The following is a 17,059-nucleotide window of genomic DNA, read 5'->3' on the forward strand; positions in this document are numbered from 1 at the left end:
GGCGCAGTGGTTGAGAGTCTGCCTGCCGATGGAGGGGACGTGGGTTCGTGCCCCGGTCTGGGAAGATCCCACATGCCGCGGAGCGGCTAAGCCCATGAGCCATGGCTGCTGAGCCTGTGCGTCCGGAGCCTGTGCTACGCAACGGGAGAGGCCCCAACAGTGAAAGGTCCGCATACCGCAAAAAAAAAAAAAAGTACGTAACCAAACACAGCCTCGCTGAGCCCGGCAAGATGCTCACACTCACGGAGTGCCTGGGGGGCCACAACCCCCACCAGTGACGTGGCACTCACTCCCTTGGGGCACACAGTAGGTGGGAAGGGAGGACAAACTGCTCACAGGGCTTAACCTCTCTCCCTGTGGCACTACCAGCTACGACTGAATCTGAAAGAAGTTAGATGTGAGACAATGAGGCCACCAGGTAACACTTCCCAGGCACTGGGGCTTTTCTCCCAGGACCCCACCCTGGCCAGTGTCAGCACCGCCCAGGGACCTCAGCTCACCCTCAGGCCATAATAGTGCAGGTGGACCCACGGCTCCTCAGCATGCTTCTTCTGCAGGAACTCATAGGACTGCACGCGGCGCTGGCGGGCCTGCTCTGACTCAGGCCGGGAAAACCGCACCTGGTTGCGGGGTGGGGACGGGCGGGTCCACAACCTCAGGCCTGGGGCGCCAGGAGGCCAGAGAACCTTACATCTGGGGCATTTCCCACTGCCACCCAATTCAGGCTGGGCAGAGGTGAGATTATCCCTCCAGGTAGCCCAGCAAGGAGGCTCTAAGGTATGGACTCTGTTTCTGTCTGTTTCGCCCCAGAGCCCACGTTCTGTGCAGACCCCCCCCACCCCCTGCTGCTTCCAGGAACCTGAGCCACAAAGCTGGCCCTCCTGCCTCCCAGGCTGCACTCTCTCTCGGAGCCAGAGCTCACCGTGATCTGCTTCACATCTTCTTCTGCCTCATCCTGTGAAGAGTCTCCCGCTGCAAAAGAAAAAGCCTTGCTTGCAGCCTCTGTTGGAGGCTCTCCACCCCTCCCACCAGGCAGGTCTCAAGCAGCGGAGCCTGTGCATTCTCCTTCTGGACCGAGGTAGCTGCATAAGTCAGTGGTTTTCAATTAGGGGCAATTTTGCCCCCCAGGAGACATTTGGAAATTCAGAAACATTTTTGGTTGTCGAAATTGTGGGGGTGGGTGCTACTGGCATCCAGTGGGTAGCAGCCAGGGATGCTGCTAAGGATCCTGTAATCCATCCCTTTCATACTTCTTCCCATGACCAACCTATCCTGCTAACATATACAGACAGACAGACAGACAGACAGCAGGGCTGGGGGTCTAGAGCTCACCCTCATTAGCTGCCTCCCTCTCACGGTGCTTGGCATCTGCCTTATCCAGGTAGGAGAAGCTGGGCCGCAGCTGCAGGATGCCATGTAAAGGTGTCAGGTGGAGCTCACCTGGCAGAGGAAGAAGGGCTTGGACCTGACTCTAGGAGCTGAGGCTGACCCACACAGCTTGGCTCAAGGGAGCTACCAAGGGCCCCAGACTCTCCTAAAGGCCTCGGCTCACTGACAAACCGCCTCCCACCTCTGCTCTAGCCCCCAGTCCTAGAGCCTTGGGACCACCAGGCCGATGGCCATTCCCAACCCCATCTGGCTGTGCCGGACACAGGAAGCACACAAACCAGATGAAGACATGAACGCAGACTCTTCCACCCAATGTCACTTCCTTAAGGCTTGCCTGCAAAGCCTCCTCCTCCGGCATTCAAGGGCCTCCCGACCCCGGTCCCCACTGCCCTCCCGCACTTGCTTGGTCCAGCCACGCTGGGCCGCTCATCCACATCACACACGCCCTGCTCTTTCCCCCCCGCCAGGCCTCTGCCAGACCACCCTCAGCGCCTCCCTAACCCCACACACACCCAGATCTCTTCTCCTCATCCTCCCACCTCTTCCTGTCAAAATCCCACCCGTCCTGTTAAGAAGTTGGCTAGTGCAAACGGGGCTGGAGAGGAGGCCTGGCAGAGCCCAGTGGAGGAGTGTCTACGCCGTCTCTGGCAAAGATCGTGACTTTCTCTTGTGAATCAGACCTGTGCACTGGGAGGCAGTGCAAAGGTAATCAATTTCAATCAAGCCAATGTAGCCTTGAAAGAAAAGAAATCAGACAGACACTAAGGCTCTGTGGAAGCTCTCTGGGACTCCAGAGGGAGCAGAATGCTTGAGAAGTAAGTAAGTGACTAGGCCTGGCTGCAAGGAATGTGGCTTTAAAGAACTATACCCTTGAGACTTGGGTTCAAAATAGAAGAGTATAGTTATTTGACGTTACTTTTATTCTATCACAGTTTATTTCCTAAGTGCTCAAATTTCATTTATTGCTTTATAAACTCTAAATACTTATAGAAACCTTGTACTTTTTAATAGCTTTACTGAGATATAATTCACATACCATATAATTTACCCATTTCAAGCATACAATTCAATGTATTTTAACATATTCACAAACTAGTAAACCAGCACGACAATCAACTTTAGAACATTTTCATCACCCCAGAAAGAAACCCTGTACCCATCATCAGCAGTCACTCCCCATTCTACTCTCCTCCCAGCCTCTGGAACCAATCGTCTACTTTCTGCCCCTATGGGTTCGCCTATTCCGGACATTTCACATGAATGGAATCAGGTAACGTGTGATCCTTTGTGCCTGGCGTCTTTCGTTTAGCCTAATGTTTTCAGGGCTCACCCATGTTGGAGTGCTCATCAGTACTTCTTTCCTTATTATGGCTAAACAACATTCTAATGTATGGCTATACCATATTTTGTTATCCGTGCATCAGCTGATGGAATTTGGATCATTTCCACTTTTCACTACCATGAATAATGCTGCTATGAACACCTACATAGAAGTTTTTGTGTGGAGACGTGTTTTCACTTCTCTTGCGTAGATGCTTTTCTAGGAATGGAATTACTGGGTCCTAAGTACCTTGTATTTAAGACAAAATTCTACCCCGTCCAAAAGGTTATGCTGTGTGTGTCTGTGTCCCAGGAGGACAATGACCTTGGACCTCCACCCCATCGGGTATGGCAGTCTCAAGCTAAAAGTCCCTTGAGGTGGCCAAATTCCATTCCCCTGACAATCTGTCATTTCTACAACCTGTCTGGCCTCTGTGGGTATCTTGCATTCGGGATGTTCTCTTCCTGTCCCAGCCCCCATTCTGCTTCCCTCCCACCCACTCAGCCCTCACAAGCCATGGCAGCCAGGGATGTCCAGCGCGGGTACCTTGCCTGTAGAGCGCGGCAGCATAACGGGACGTGTTACTGGTGGTCTGGGAAGAGCAGAACGTCTGCTTGTCCATCAGCTTCCTACAAGCACAGGGAGGACGGACGTCAAGGGGAAGGAAGCTCCAGGCCTGGGCCTGTAGGCGGAGCCCCCTCAACCCTAGACACCTGAAATCCAACTGCCAGAGACCAAGGCCACAGGACAGGCCACAGGTGCCACAGGAGGGGAGCTGGGGATGAGGAAACCTCATGTGCAGCCCAAGAAACAAGCAGTGGGTGGGAGCTCCCTCTCCCGTGGAGGGGCCAGCTTGCCTCTCGGCCCAGGAAGAACTTGGTCAGAGGAGCCATCTCGGGAGGGAAGACGTTTCCCACGGGGACGAGTCTGCGCCAGGCCCAGCCATGCAGAGACGGGACGCTGGTGGGGAGCTTAGCTGTAGAGCACAAGGCCTAGGTATCTCTGAGGGCTCTGAAGGCTCGTATTTGAAGAACGTGAAGCTCCGAGGCCTCGGGGAACTCACGAGGAGTATGTGCTGGTCTCGTCAGCGCAGGCCCCATCCACGTTCAGCGCGATCTGCTCCCCTTTGCTGCGGCAATAGTTGGGATTCAGCGTGTCGATGGCCATCTCAAGCTCCACCTGGAGGCACCAAACACCCCCAGCAGCTATGAGGACCCCAAGGCACAGCCCTCAGGGGATCCCCTCAAACCCACCATGTCCACCTCCCTAACCCCAGTCCCTGCCCAGAAGCAGGACTGACAGCATCCCTCTCCGAGGGCCCCTAGGCTTCAGTCCACACAAAAGCCACAAACCCAAATTCCAACAGAAGAGCCAGAGTGCTTTTTTTTGGAGGGGGTTCATGTAGTTTTGCTTGCCCGCACCCACAATTCCACCCCCCCAAATCTAAATCAGGTGCCGACATATAAAGCTCAAGAGCTTTGCTCTTTTATCCTTATTTCCAACTTCTTTTGAAAAGTCAGCAGAATTGGCAATACTGGTACAGCTTTTTACATGGCAACAGGGCCTAGAGCTGCGGGTGCCCGAGGAAAGGCATGTCTCCTGTTCCCTGTCACCCTAGCCCTGAGAGGCACTGGATTCCCCATATCGTGCCCTCTTCGCATTGGCCCTGCCCTGTCCTGTGAACGTGGGTCCACCCCACCCCATGTTCTAATTCATCTCAAGCCTCACTCCTCCCTGGCCTCTCTGGAGCTGCCCACCCCCCTTCTTTCTAGAAGCTTTTCCTCCTGCAGCTTTCAAGGCCCTGCAAGCTGCTGGTTTTCTTCCTAACTCTCCAATCACTCCTCTGGGCTTCCACCCCCAAAAGGCCTGTCTCCTGGATTCTTTCAGCTCCCACGCTATTACCCCTCCCCTCCCTCCACCTCCATCCAAGAGGGTAGCCCCACCTTCTGCTGCTTGGGCTTGATCCTGGCTGAGAGGTGCGGAATGTCATCATAGGTCATCGAGACTGGACGCACAGGGTACTAGGGAAGGGAAGGGAAGGGAGCCGTCAGTCCACCCTGCCCAGCCCCAACGAGAGCTGAGCTTCAGAGGCGGCGGCCAAGAATCAATAGCCACCCTCCATGCCCACCCCAGACCAGAGGCCCTCGCTGGTCTCTGCCTGCATCCCTGCATCCCTGCAACCCATTCTCACTGGCTCCACCTAGTCTCCTTCCAAAGAGCAATTTTCAAATGTCCAAGGGACATGCCTAAGCATCAGACAGGCCCCAGCATGCATGGCCCCATGGGCCCTAGGAAGTCAAGCGCACTGCCATGGGAGTCAAGAGTAAGGGTCCGACGTCTAATTGCTAGTTTACAGGCCAACCAGGTGGAGAAGGACAAGGGAAATGAGACCACAGGAAGCAAACGGGGAAAACAAAACTGGCGAACACCGCTCACTGCTAAAGCCTGACGATGGATCTGTGGACAAAGGATGTCACCTGCCACAAAGGATGCTGTGGCCTTCAAACCCTCTGCCGTTGCAGCCACTCCCCCTACAGTGCACCCTAAGGGGACTCAGGATGGAGAAAACAGGAGACTGGCCCTAGATAGTTAAGGTGCATAACAAAGGAATGACTTCAATTAGCCCAGACTCTTGCCACTTCCCATACATAGAAAAGTGCTAAATTCATTAACTCGAGAGTCTGGTTTCCTTTAACAAACAGTAATCTTCTGATGTTCTGACTCCCTGGGGTCTTCTTGTTTTTTGCAAAAACTCCTATAAGTCCTGACTCCTCTCTTACCTCTTCAGAATAGTTCCTCAGAGCTACCTGAGGCTATCTCCCTCAGTACGTCGCCGAATAAAACATAATTCTCAACTGTTAGGTTGTGCTTTTTTTTTTTTCAGTCGACAGATCTATGGGAATCACTATCCCATTCTCTCTCCTTTTGCTGATGTGTGGACTTTTCCATAATAAAAAGTTGATGACAGAGAAGGGAGCTAGTCTGCCAGTGACCTGCTCTGAGAGCTCTCTCTGGGCCCCAGTGTCATCAGGTGTGAAGTTATGTCACATCTGAGCGTACTGCTCCGAAATCGCTTCTTTTCTCTGAACAAAGAAGGATGTAGAGACATCCTTCCCCACAGACGCACTCTTCCTTTCTTTCTCCCATGCTTTACGTATGTCACTGGGTGGCTGGATGAGTCATGGTTTGGACTCACTCGCAAAAGGCCGTCACCATCGCTATGAATGAGCCTGGTGGAGGTGTGGCAGTGCATAAAGTAACCCTGCTTTGGAGGCCATTTGAGATCAGCTGCATTCTAGTCCAAGGAAATGGCTGTTTCCTAAAAGCTCACTTAAATAGCAATACAATGACTCCTCCCTGCTTCCTGGGCTGAAGCTTGGGGCAGGAGCTTGAAGCTTAGGTCCAGGAACGGCCTGGAGCACAGCGGGTCTGGGCTGAGCCCTGAGCTGGGACAGGCTAGCCCAGGACAGCCCGGGAGGCCCCTGGTCTGCCAAGGTCCAGGCAGCTCTGTGATCTCCTGATCGCTGGGAAGGGTGGTGGGGAAGGGTGCCGGTTCTAGAATCAGACGGTCCTAACCCTGCCACTTGCTCCCTGTGTACTCAGGCAAGCTCCTCACCTCCCAGACCATTCGGAGCAGGGAATGAGGCAGATGGAGCTGACACCCGGCACAGGGCCTGGCACACCATGAACACACACGGGTCGCTGTCCCCACCATCCGTTCCATCACTCTGCAGTCAGTCAAGGAAGCAGGTGCAGACAACAGCCCCCAGTGCCACGGCCTGTAAAGGCAGATGCCAGGCCCCACACCGGGCCTCCTCCCAGCACATGCGTGGAGGGCGCTGCCACCCTGTTCCAGGCCCCTTGTGTAAGTTAGTAGCCTCCCTGGGCCTCCTTTTCTTATATGCAACATGGGGACAAAAATACTTAACAACCTTACTGCTGGGAATATAAAGTGGTTCAAAACAGTCTGTCATTTCCTCAAAATATTTCTATAGGACCCAGCAATTCCACTCCCAGGTATATACTCAAGAGCAATGAAAAACTCCCCACACAAACACTTGGACAGGAATGTTCATAGCAGCATTATGCATAATAGCTAAAACATGGCAACAACCCAAAGACCCATCAACTGATGCATGGAGAAATAAAATGTGGCATATAGGTCCATACAGTGAAGTATATTCATCCATAAAAAGAAATGAGGTACTGATACATGCTATAACATGGAAAAGCCTTGAAAACATCACGTTAAACCAAAGAGCCAGACACAAAAGGCCACATATTACATGACTCCACTTATATGAAATGTCCAGAACAGGCAAATCCATGGACAGAAAATAGGTTAACGGTTGCCTAGGACTGCAGGGAGTGAGGGCAGAGCAGGAGCAAACACTTCCTAAAATAGACTGGGCCGCCGGCTGCACAACCCCGTGGACAGACTAAAATCCACTGCATTTACACTTAAACAGGGAAGCTGCATGGGTGTGAATTCGATCTCAATAAAGCTGTTATAAAATTACAATAGTAACCACCACAGGGATATTGTGGGCAGAGATGAGTTAACATATGTAAAATGCTTTGAATGGTGCCTGCAGGCAGTCTAGGGTTAACACCTGTGAGTGACTATGATTAAACTACCAGCCCAGCTTCAAGGGGAGGGGGGCAGGGATAACATCTGGGGGGACCCACAGCTAGCAGGACAGAGGCGCACCAATGCTGAAGGGAGCTGCCCCAGAAAGCTGCTCCCTGCGTCTCAGTTACAGCGGTGGCGATCATTCGCGGCGCTAACTCTACACCAGGCAGGTGGTGTTCTAAGCACTTTAATATGGACTCACCTGATCCCCGTGGGGACCCTACCAGGCAGGTATTATTACTATCACCACTTTACAAATAAAGAAACTGAGGCACAGAGAGATTTTTTTTTTTTTTTTTTTTTTTTGTAAGGAACTTGCCCAAGGACTCACAGCCAAGCCTCAAGGCCGGGAGACTATCCCCAGGGCCCAAGCTTTATCCAGTACACTGTTCTGCTTCTTAGGGTTGCCTTGGTTTTCCCATCTTCAAAATGAGAGATTACTATTGACCTGCCCATAAAAGCAAAGAGACTGTCTTACCAAACACCCTCTGTGCCAAGAATTCTAAGCAACGTGGAGGTTTCAAATTGTTCCTGGCCCACCACTTACTGTGTCTCCACCACCCACCAACACTTGCTTTTTTTCCCCCCTTTACCTTTATGTCCTATAATTACCTGAAACAGATAGAGCTTCTCTGCCAGACTTTTGGCCAAGTACACGTCGATCTGGGAACAAGGGAAGAAGACTTAACCAGGAGACAGAACCCAATTCCCAACCTGCCCCGGGCACAAGCATGCTCCTCAAATTTCAGGGATAATGGCTCTGAGGCCATTTGGGGAAGAGGAAATAGCTCAGCTGATGCTAAAAATAAAGGGAACCAAATCTCCAACCTGGATATGTCCAGAGCCCCCTGCCCAGGTTCACTATAACCCAATAAGAATGTATTCCGAGGCTGCCCAGATCAGGACGCACCCCAGAGGGCCCGATTAAACGCTCTTCTGATGAGGATGGGGCAGGGGAGGGCTCCCTCCCTGTGCCCTCCATCACCTGTCCTGGATTGGCCTGTCTTCAGGTGGTGTGACCTGGCTCTTTCTTCTCAACCCCCACCGCCCCTGCCCCACCTTGCAGTTTACCTTCCTGCTTCCTAGCTCTTCCTATGAACCATGTCCTCTCCCATCTCCTCCAGGCCTTAAGGATGAGTGAAGGCTCATCAGGCACAGGGGAGGCATACGTGAAGGAAACAGCATGTGCAAAGGCCCAGAGCCTCTAGGATATGTCTTGGTCTGGGCGGACTCTGGAACCACCGTCTGCATCTTGAGACCCCTTCCTTGTCAGTCTCGCCTCACAGATCCTAAGCTTCCCAAGGGCAGAACACTGCCTGGCTCCCTGCTCTCACAGCCCCCAGCACATCATGGATTCAGTGAACAACTGCTGAATGACCGAATCTGCATAAGAGCATGAAGAAGAGGGAGCTGTCAAACCCATTCATTCATTCAACAAATAGTCACTGAGTATCTATTAATTGCCAGGCACTGGACTTGGCTTTGCAGACTCAGTGGTGAACAGGACAAAATCCCTGCCCTCATGAGGCTTACACTTTAGTGGAAGGAAACTTATGTGTAGGGGCTGAGAGGTGTTGTGGCCAAACGCAAGGTATGGCCAAGGTAAGGGGCTAGGGAGGGTGTGCAGGAGAACGTCACGTGAGGCAGGAGGGTCAGGGAATCCTCTCTGACGAGGTGATGCTGGATCAAACACCTGAAAGAAGTGAGGGGTCGGCCAGGCAGGTATGGGGAAGAGAGGACGCCAACAGGTCTCAGGCTGGCCTGAGGATGGATGGAAGGGACCCCGTCCCGGCAGAGGGTGAGGAACAGCAGTTACCTCCTGTATGACTGGGTCATCCTCTTCATTGGCCATACTAGGGGGGAGCCAGCCGCGCGGTCCTTGGACTCGATCTGCAAGGAGAGCAACAGGCCTGGACCGGCAGTCAGTTATTCAACCAACACACCTAGGTACCCATTCCGCAAGCAGCCCTGCTCTGGGAGGGAGGAGCCTGAAGCAAACAGAAACTGATCTTATTTCTACATCTATTGTAGAGTCAAAAATGGACAGCCCATTATACACCCATCGGCCAAAAAACAAAAAAAAAAGCAGGCAGAAACCACCAAGCAATGGGTGTAAGCAGGTGAATCCAAGTCACCACATGTCAGCTACACACATGGGAAAGAATAAATGACCAATTTTAGGAGTTTTCTGACTATTCACAAAGAATTCACCACCAGGCAGGAGGATGGAGGCTGGCTGGTCCACAGCCATGATGAAAACACTCGAGAAGTAATCGGGGGCCATGGGGAATCTTTAGAGGAGAGCCTGATGCACAACAGGAAGAGGAGACAGTCCCAAGACTCGGATTCCAGGGTGACTCCATCTCTGATATTTGATTTTCAAGCTGACTTTAAACCCAACCCCGAGTGAGATGACCTCCTTTCTGTGGTTTTCTGTGTGTGTGTGCACATGTCTAAAAATGACCCTCTTTGCGTACATACTCTTAATTGTCCCCATTTTATAACGAGGAGACTGGAACTCAGAGACGCTTTTATGTGTTTTATCCAAAGCCACACAGGAAGCAAGGGGACCCACTGGACCTCAGTGCCAGGCCATCCAACTTCAGGTCGCAGTTACAGGTAGGGGAGTCCAGAGGAAGGAAGGCCCTTCCTGCTGGCGGAAGGGGCATTTGGGCTGAGCCTTGAAGGACAGAAGGATTTGGACAAGCCAGGATAGCAGAGGGGAAGAGGGACTCCAGGCAACAGGAAGCACTTCAAGTACCTGAAGGAGGGAAGGCGGCAGGTCGCCATGGTGGAGGGTGAGTACACTGTCCCTCAGTATCAGTGGGTTGGTTCCAGGACCCTCAAGGATACCAAAATCTGTGGATGCTTAAGTCCCTTACATAAGATGGCACAGTATTTGCATATAACCTAAGCACATCGTATACTTTATTTTTTTCAATAAAAAAATTTTTTTTATTGGAGTATAATTGCTTTACAATGTTGAGTTAGTTTCTGCTGTACAATGAAGTGAATCAACTATATGTATACCTATATCCCCCCCCATTGGACCTCCCTCCCACCCCCCACCCCCAACCCACCCATCTATGTCATCACAGAGCACCGAGCTGAGTTTCCTGTGCTTTATTTATAGCATGTTCCCGCTAGTTATCTATTTTATGCATGGTAGTGTACATATATCAATCCTGATCTCCCAATTTGTCCCACCCTCCCCTTCCTCCCCACACACGTCCACACGTCCGTTCTCTACCTCTACGTCTCTATTCCTGCCATGCAAATAGGTTCATCTGTACCATTTTTCTAGATTCCACGTATGTGTTAATATACGACATTTGTTTTTCTCTTTCTGGTTTACTTCACTCTGTATGACAGACTCTAGGTCCATCCATGTCTCTACAAATGACCCAATTTCGTTCCTTTTTTTTTTTTTAATTGGGGTATAGTTGTTTTACAATGTTGTGTTAGTTTCTACTGTACAGCAAAGTGGAGTTCCCTGTGCTATACAGCAAGTTCTCATTAGTTATCTACTTTATACATATTAGCATATATATGTTAGTCCCAATCTCCCAATTCATCCCACTCCCCCTTACCCCCTTGGTGTCCATATGTTTGTTCTCTACATCTGTGTCTCTATTTCTGCCTTGCAAACCAGTTCATCTGTACCATTTTTCTAGATTCCACAGATGTGCATTAATACACAATATTTGTTTTTCTCTTTCTGACTTACTTCACTCTGTATGATAGTCTCTAGGTCCATCCACATCTCTATAAATGACCCAATTCCGTTCCTTTTTATGGCTGAGTAATATTCCATTGTATATATGTACCACATTTTCTGTATCCATTCATCTGTTGTTGGACGTTTAGGTTGTTTCCACGTCCTGACTATTGTAAATAGTGCTGCAATGCACATTGGGGTACATATGTCCTTTGAGTTATGGTTTTCTCAGGGTATATGCCCAGTAGTGGGATTGCTGGGTCATATGGTAGTTCTATTTTTAGTTTTTTAACCAACCTCCATACTGTTCTCCACAGTGGCTGTATCAATTTACATTCCCACCAACAGTGCAAAAGGGTTCCCTTTTCTCCACACCCTCTCCAGCATTTACTGTTTGTAGATTTTTTGATGATGGCCATCCCAAAGCAATCTACAGATTCAATGCAATCCCTATCAAATTACCAATGGCATTCTTCACAGAATTAGAACAAAAAATTTTACAATTTGTATGGAAACACAAAAGACCCCCGAATAGCCAAAGCAATCTTGAGAAAGAAAAACGGAGCTGGAGGAATCAGGCTCCCAGAATTTAAACTATACTACAAAGCTACAATAATCAAGACAGTAAGGTACTGGCACAAAAACAGAAATATAGATCAATGGTAGAGGACAGAAAGCCCAGACATAAACCCACGCACATATGGTCACCTAATTTATGACAAAGGAGGAAAGAACATACAATGGAGAAAAGACAGCCTCTTCAATAAGTGCTGCTGGGAAAACTGGACAGCTACCTGTAAAAGAATGAAATTAGAGCACATGGTATACTTTAAATCATCTCTAGGTTAATTATAATACCTAATACGATGTAAATAGTTGCCAGGCGCAGGGCAAATTTAGTTTCTGAGGTTAGTTGAGTCCATGAATGTGGAGGGCTGACTGTAATTCAGCTGGGATGACCCTTCATATTCCCAAAGGGAGGGGATGGGCACAGTTAGAAAGGCACCTGGGCACCCTCCAATCTCAGCAGTTCCCAGACTTCTACTTTTAGGTAGGACCAGCTCGATTTTTATCTTATCTACCTAACATTTGAATGGTTTAATACTTAAAAGAACATAAATATTTTCACCATGGGATTCAATGGCATCTAAGCCCCCTGCCCCGGCCACCAAGCAGAGTCCTCTCACTTATTCCAGATATACATTCCAGACGCTGAGAATGCTCAGGCCAAAACAATGGCATCATCCTCAGTGCTTCTCTTCCTCTCGCCCCACACCAGCAAATCCTGTCAGCTGTGCCTTCTAAGTATGTCGGGAATCTGCCCACCCCCACTGCCACCTCCATCTCCTGCCCGCCTTAGAGCGGCAGCCTCCTAACTGGTCTCCCTGCTTCCACCTTTGCCTCCTACGGTCTTTGCTCACCCCACAGCCAGCAATCACATCACTCCTCCGCCTTCAAAGTCTTCCCATCTCACTCAGAAATAAAAGCCAAAGTCTTTTTCATCCCATGTGAGGCCCTAGACAACCCCCTCCCTGACCCTTTTCCTTTCAGACCTCATCTCCCACAGGCCTCCTTCCCTCCCCAGTCCCTCACCTCAGGGCTTTTGTAACTGCTCTACCAGCCCCCATAACCTCATGGCTCCCTCCTTCACCTCTTTCAGGTTTTTGCTCAGATTCTACCTCATAGCTAAGACTTTCCCTGTCCACCCAATTCAAAATCACAACACCCCACCCTGCCAGCTCCTTCCCTGTTCTAGCTTTCTCCATAGCATGTATCACCATGTGACAGTTTATAGCTCTGTATTTATTATCCATCCTCACCCCCACTGCCAATAAGTGGTAAACTACATGAAGGCAGAGATTTTCGTCTATTTCGTCCCTTGCTGGCCCCCAGTGCCTAGCACATAGCAGGCACTCAATACGTACGTGTTGTCTGAATAAATAAACCACAGGAATGCCATTGAATAGGGAGCTACCATAGGACTCTGAGCAGAGGAAGAGAGTAGAGGGAAGCAGGTTACCTCGACAGTTCGGGATTAGAAGGCTAGAAGAAAGTCATAAACCCCAAATGCCTGTTACCGCCCGGACAGAGGGCAATGCATGGGAGAGCCCGAGACCCCACCTCACCTGCCAAGGATCATAAACGTATGCGAAGTACCTACCGTCTCTCCAGCTGGCTCTGTGGACAACTGAGAGATTGGGGACTTCTGGGTGAACCAGGGAACCTATGTAGGTACTAAGAGGGTATGGCCTGGGAGGATCCCAAAACAGGCTTTCTCAGTTCTTTCTCTATTGGCCTCTCCCCAGTCAAGGAGGAGCTCAGGAAGGATGGTGCTCCTCCCTCCAGATAGAATATATGATTCGGTTAATGCAGGGATTATCACCTCCCTTCATCCTCCCAGGCAACATCATCCAACTCAGGGGCTTTCAAATTTTTCAGCCTAAGACCCACAGTAAGAAATCCATTTCATATAAATGACCCGGAATATACATACAATTACCTAACTAAAACAAGGTTTCACATAACCATTCATTGTCCCTACTATATCTGATGCAGTGATGATTTTTATCCTCACTCATTAAAATTAAAAATACTGGTTACAAGCCCCCTAAGCTGATTTCACATCCCACTAATAAATCTTGATCTGCAATTTGAAAAGTACTGCTTCAACAAGTCTTTCCTACCTCCAAATCCTCCCAGAAACACCCAGAGCTGTCCTTGCAGAAAATCAGATCACATCATTCCCCTGCTCAAAACCCTTCAACTGTCACATAGAATAAAATCCAAATTCTTTTCCATGGCCCCAGGGTCCAATACGACCTTGCTGGGCCTACAACAAGCTAAGCCCCAGCCTGTCTCAGGACCTTTGCACACCACCTATTTTCCCCAGGTCTTTTCAAGGCTGGCTCCTTTGCACTAGTATCACCACTCACTCCCACCCCCTCCAGGAGCAGACAGGTTCCCGGACTATCCACCTTAAAGAGCCCCCCACCCATTTCCAGTCACTACCGCATCCCCATTTTATTTCCTTCATGGTTCTTATCACAATCTGGAACTACCTAGTCTATTTGTTTATGTGTGTCTGTCTTCTGCACTAGAATGTAAGCTCCATGAAAGCCTCTCAGTGCTTCAACCATAAAATGGAGATGATTATATTTACTTCATCAAGTTGATATGGGGATTATTATCTTTTTAAAAAATTCATGCCGTTCTCCCGATATCTAGAACAATGCCTGGCATGGAGTAAACACTCAGTATAGTACAAAGAATGACGGAGTGAATGAGTGCATGAAATCAGGCAGTTACAGACCTTTTACCCAGTGAGCCTAACTCAGCCCCATCCAGAGACTAGTGGCCTCATGGTTTGGGCCCTGTGGACACTTGAGGACAGAGGTGTGGCCTATCCTCTCAGGCCACAAGGCAAGCTTCCTCAGCAGCAGTGACCATCTTGGCCTCAACAGGGTGTCCTGTGGCCACAAGGGTACTCCATGGTAGTGGCTCCACGGCATTGAGCACAGAAAACATCCCCTGCCAGGGGGCTGCTCAACAAACGGAAAGGGGACAAGAACACCAGGTGAATCTAAGGAGGGGTCCAGAGCAGAGGAGGTGCCTGAAAGCCACAGCTGGGTGCATCAGTGCTGCATCCAGCAATCTAACCTGTCCGCCAATCAGAAAAGCAGAGGCAACTCCAAATAATCTCCAGTTACTGGAGGGACTGAGACAAGGTGAGGACAATATACAATGTGAATTAAGAGGAAAGGGCCCCGGGGCAAATAGTCTCAAGGTCTGGATTTTTATTGGCTGTGTGCCCCTCGCACAAGGCATCTCCCTCTTTGGGTCACCCCAGTTTCCACCTCTGTTAAAAGGAGAGATGGCCTAGGGGCAGGAAGAACGAACTCAACTGAGTCGGACCCTCCCTTCTCTAAGGACTTAATATTCAATCTCATTTAATCTGCTCAATAGCCCTATAAATCAAGCTGTACCATCCCCAATTAAGAAAAGAGGAAACTGGGCTTCCCTGGTGGCGCCAGTGGTTGAGAGTCCGCCTACCGATGCAGGGGACACGAGTTCGTGCCCCGGTCCGAGAAGATCCCACATGCCGTGGAGCGGCTGAGCCCGTGAGCCATGGCCCCTGAGCCTGCGCGTCCGGAGCCTGTGCCCCGCAACGGGAGAGGCCACAACAGTGTGAGGCCCACGTACCGCAAAAAAAAAAAAAAGAAAGAAAGAAAGAAAGGAGGAAACTAAAGTTCAGAGAGTAAGTAACCTACCCAAGGTCACAGTGCTGGAGAATGGCGCCTGAGTCTAGCTGATGTCAAAGAGCCTTATTCTCATTCTTAACAACTAGGCTGAACGCTTTTTTTTTTTAATAGAAGGCAGGATGGTATAGTGGGTAAGAGCCTCGACTCTAGACCGAAACTGTGCAAGTTCAAATCCCAGGTCTGCTGTTTGCTACCCGTGGCCCACCCGAGTTCTTTGCACGTAGTACTGCTCACCATTTTCGTCCCTAAAATGGGGATAACAAAAGTACCAACCTCAGAGGACTCTGGTGAGGATTAAAAGTAAGGTATAAATAACCCATAGGAAGGTTTGTTACTACGTGTCCCAATGTTTTCTTCCAATATAAAAGGGCAGGAAACACAGCCACGAAACTAACTCTGCAACCTGGGGCTTCTCCAGTCTTACCCTATTGGGCCCTCACCACAAACCTATGAGATAGGTAATTCTATTATCCCCAATTCACAGATGAAGAAACTGTGGCGACTGCTAAGATCTCCTCTTTCTGCCCCCAAGCCCAACGATTCTAAAGGTTAACACAACAGAACGACCTTTTTTATTTACTCGTTTACATGCTTACTGACACCTCCTCTGATCAAATGATCAGGGCCCTATCCGCCGCACGTAGCTGGCTCCCAGTTAGCCCTGAATGGTGGCCGGAATAAATGAATGAAGAATTCCGGGCCTAGCCGGATGGAAGCTAATCTGGGGCGAGGAGGGGGCCCGGGCACCCTTCCCTGCCCATCAGGGCGGGCCGCCAGCCCCGAGCCACACTGTCCAATGGGTTTCGCCTCCCTCGCGGGTGGTCAGGCCCCCTTCTCACGCCCACCACGCAGCCACTGCCACGAGCCGCCACGCCGGCAGGATATCGGCTGCCTTCGGACAGGTGCTCCCGTAGGAGGCCCGTCTGAGCCGGGCAGGGCAAGGTGGCTGGACCCTGAGTCACCGCCAGCAGCCTGGGCCGCGGCCTCACCGACTGCCGGGCCGAGGCGAGGTCGGAGCCCGCGGCCAGCCCGGGTCTACTGGGCCAGGCTGCCCGTACTTCCCGCCCGAGTCCCGGGAGGCCGTCGGCCCTTTGGCACCGGGTGGCGCGGGCCTCCCGGCCTACGCGGCAGCCCCGCCCAGGCCCACCTCGAGAGTGCGGCCCGGCTCCAGCCTGGGCGGGCGCTGCCACATCAGCACTCACCTCTCCGACGGCCCCGCGCGCGGGCGGCGGCAACGGCCCAGGTACCCGCGGGCTACACAGGCGGCGGCGGCCCGGCTCTTCTCTCAGGCAGCGGCCATGTTGCTGGTGGAGAAACTCGGCGGACACGTGGGGGGAGCGAGCGGGGAGGGCCCTCGCGCTTCCTTTTACCCACAATGCCCCGCCCAGGCGTGCGCGGGCCCGCCCCCTCCGCCGTCCCATTCATGCGGGCAGCCAGCAGCGCCTGGCAGCAGGGGGCGTTGTTGCAGCTGCGGAGGAGAGATGAATACGGAACCAGCAGCAACAAAAAAGGTTCATTTTGGCAGCGGTGGGATTCGAACCCACGCCCCCGAAGAGACTGGAGCCTTAATCCAGCGCCTTAGACCGCTCGGCCACGCTACCCAGCTGTGAAAAGGTTCTTCTAGGAAACTACTTAATACATTTGTATGCAGTTGCAGTTCATTTCTCTGGGAGTTTGTTTCATATGTGCTTTACCTTATCCTATAGAACTATTTTAGAACATGCCAGGTGCTAAAAAGA

The 17,059-nt window shown here is 50.9% G+C and overlaps 1 protein-coding gene across 4 annotated transcripts in view; it reads right to left on the bottom strand.

Moving 5' to 3' along the window:
* POLR3E (RNA polymerase III subunit E) overlaps nt 1-16,648 on the bottom strand; it is a 31,704-nt gene extending 15,056 nt beyond the window's left edge. Inside the window, exons 1-9 of one of the 4 annotated variants that reach the window (XM_082643640.1) lie at nt 16,523-16,648; nt 9,160-9,233; nt 7,956-8,006; nt 4,654-4,731; nt 3,774-3,889; nt 3,257-3,339; nt 1,333-1,440; nt 923-972; nt 501-620 (exon numbers count right to left, since the gene is read on the bottom strand). In XM_082643640.1, the coding sequence (XP_082499766.1) occupies nt 501-620; nt 923-972; nt 1,333-1,440; nt 3,257-3,339; nt 3,774-3,889; nt 4,654-4,731; nt 7,956-8,006; nt 9,160-9,195 (642 nt within the window). In that variant the 5' untranslated portion in view covers nt 9,196-9,233; nt 16,523-16,648. Of the gene's footprint in view, nt 1-500; nt 621-922; nt 973-1,332; nt 1,441-3,256; nt 3,340-3,773; nt 3,890-4,653; nt 4,732-7,955; nt 8,007-9,159; nt 9,234-16,522 lie in introns of those variants that run through there. The other 3 variants (XM_082643641.1, XM_082643642.1, XM_082643643.1) reach the window with 3 other exon arrangements.
* Nucleotides 16,649-17,059: the final 411 nt, after the last annotated feature.

This window comes from Mesoplodon mirus (genome assembly GCF_964341445.2).
Source record: "Mesoplodon mirus genome assembly, chromosome: 15".
Lineage (NCBI taxonomy): Eukaryota > Metazoa > Chordata > Mammalia > Artiodactyla > Ziphiidae > Mesoplodon > Mesoplodon mirus.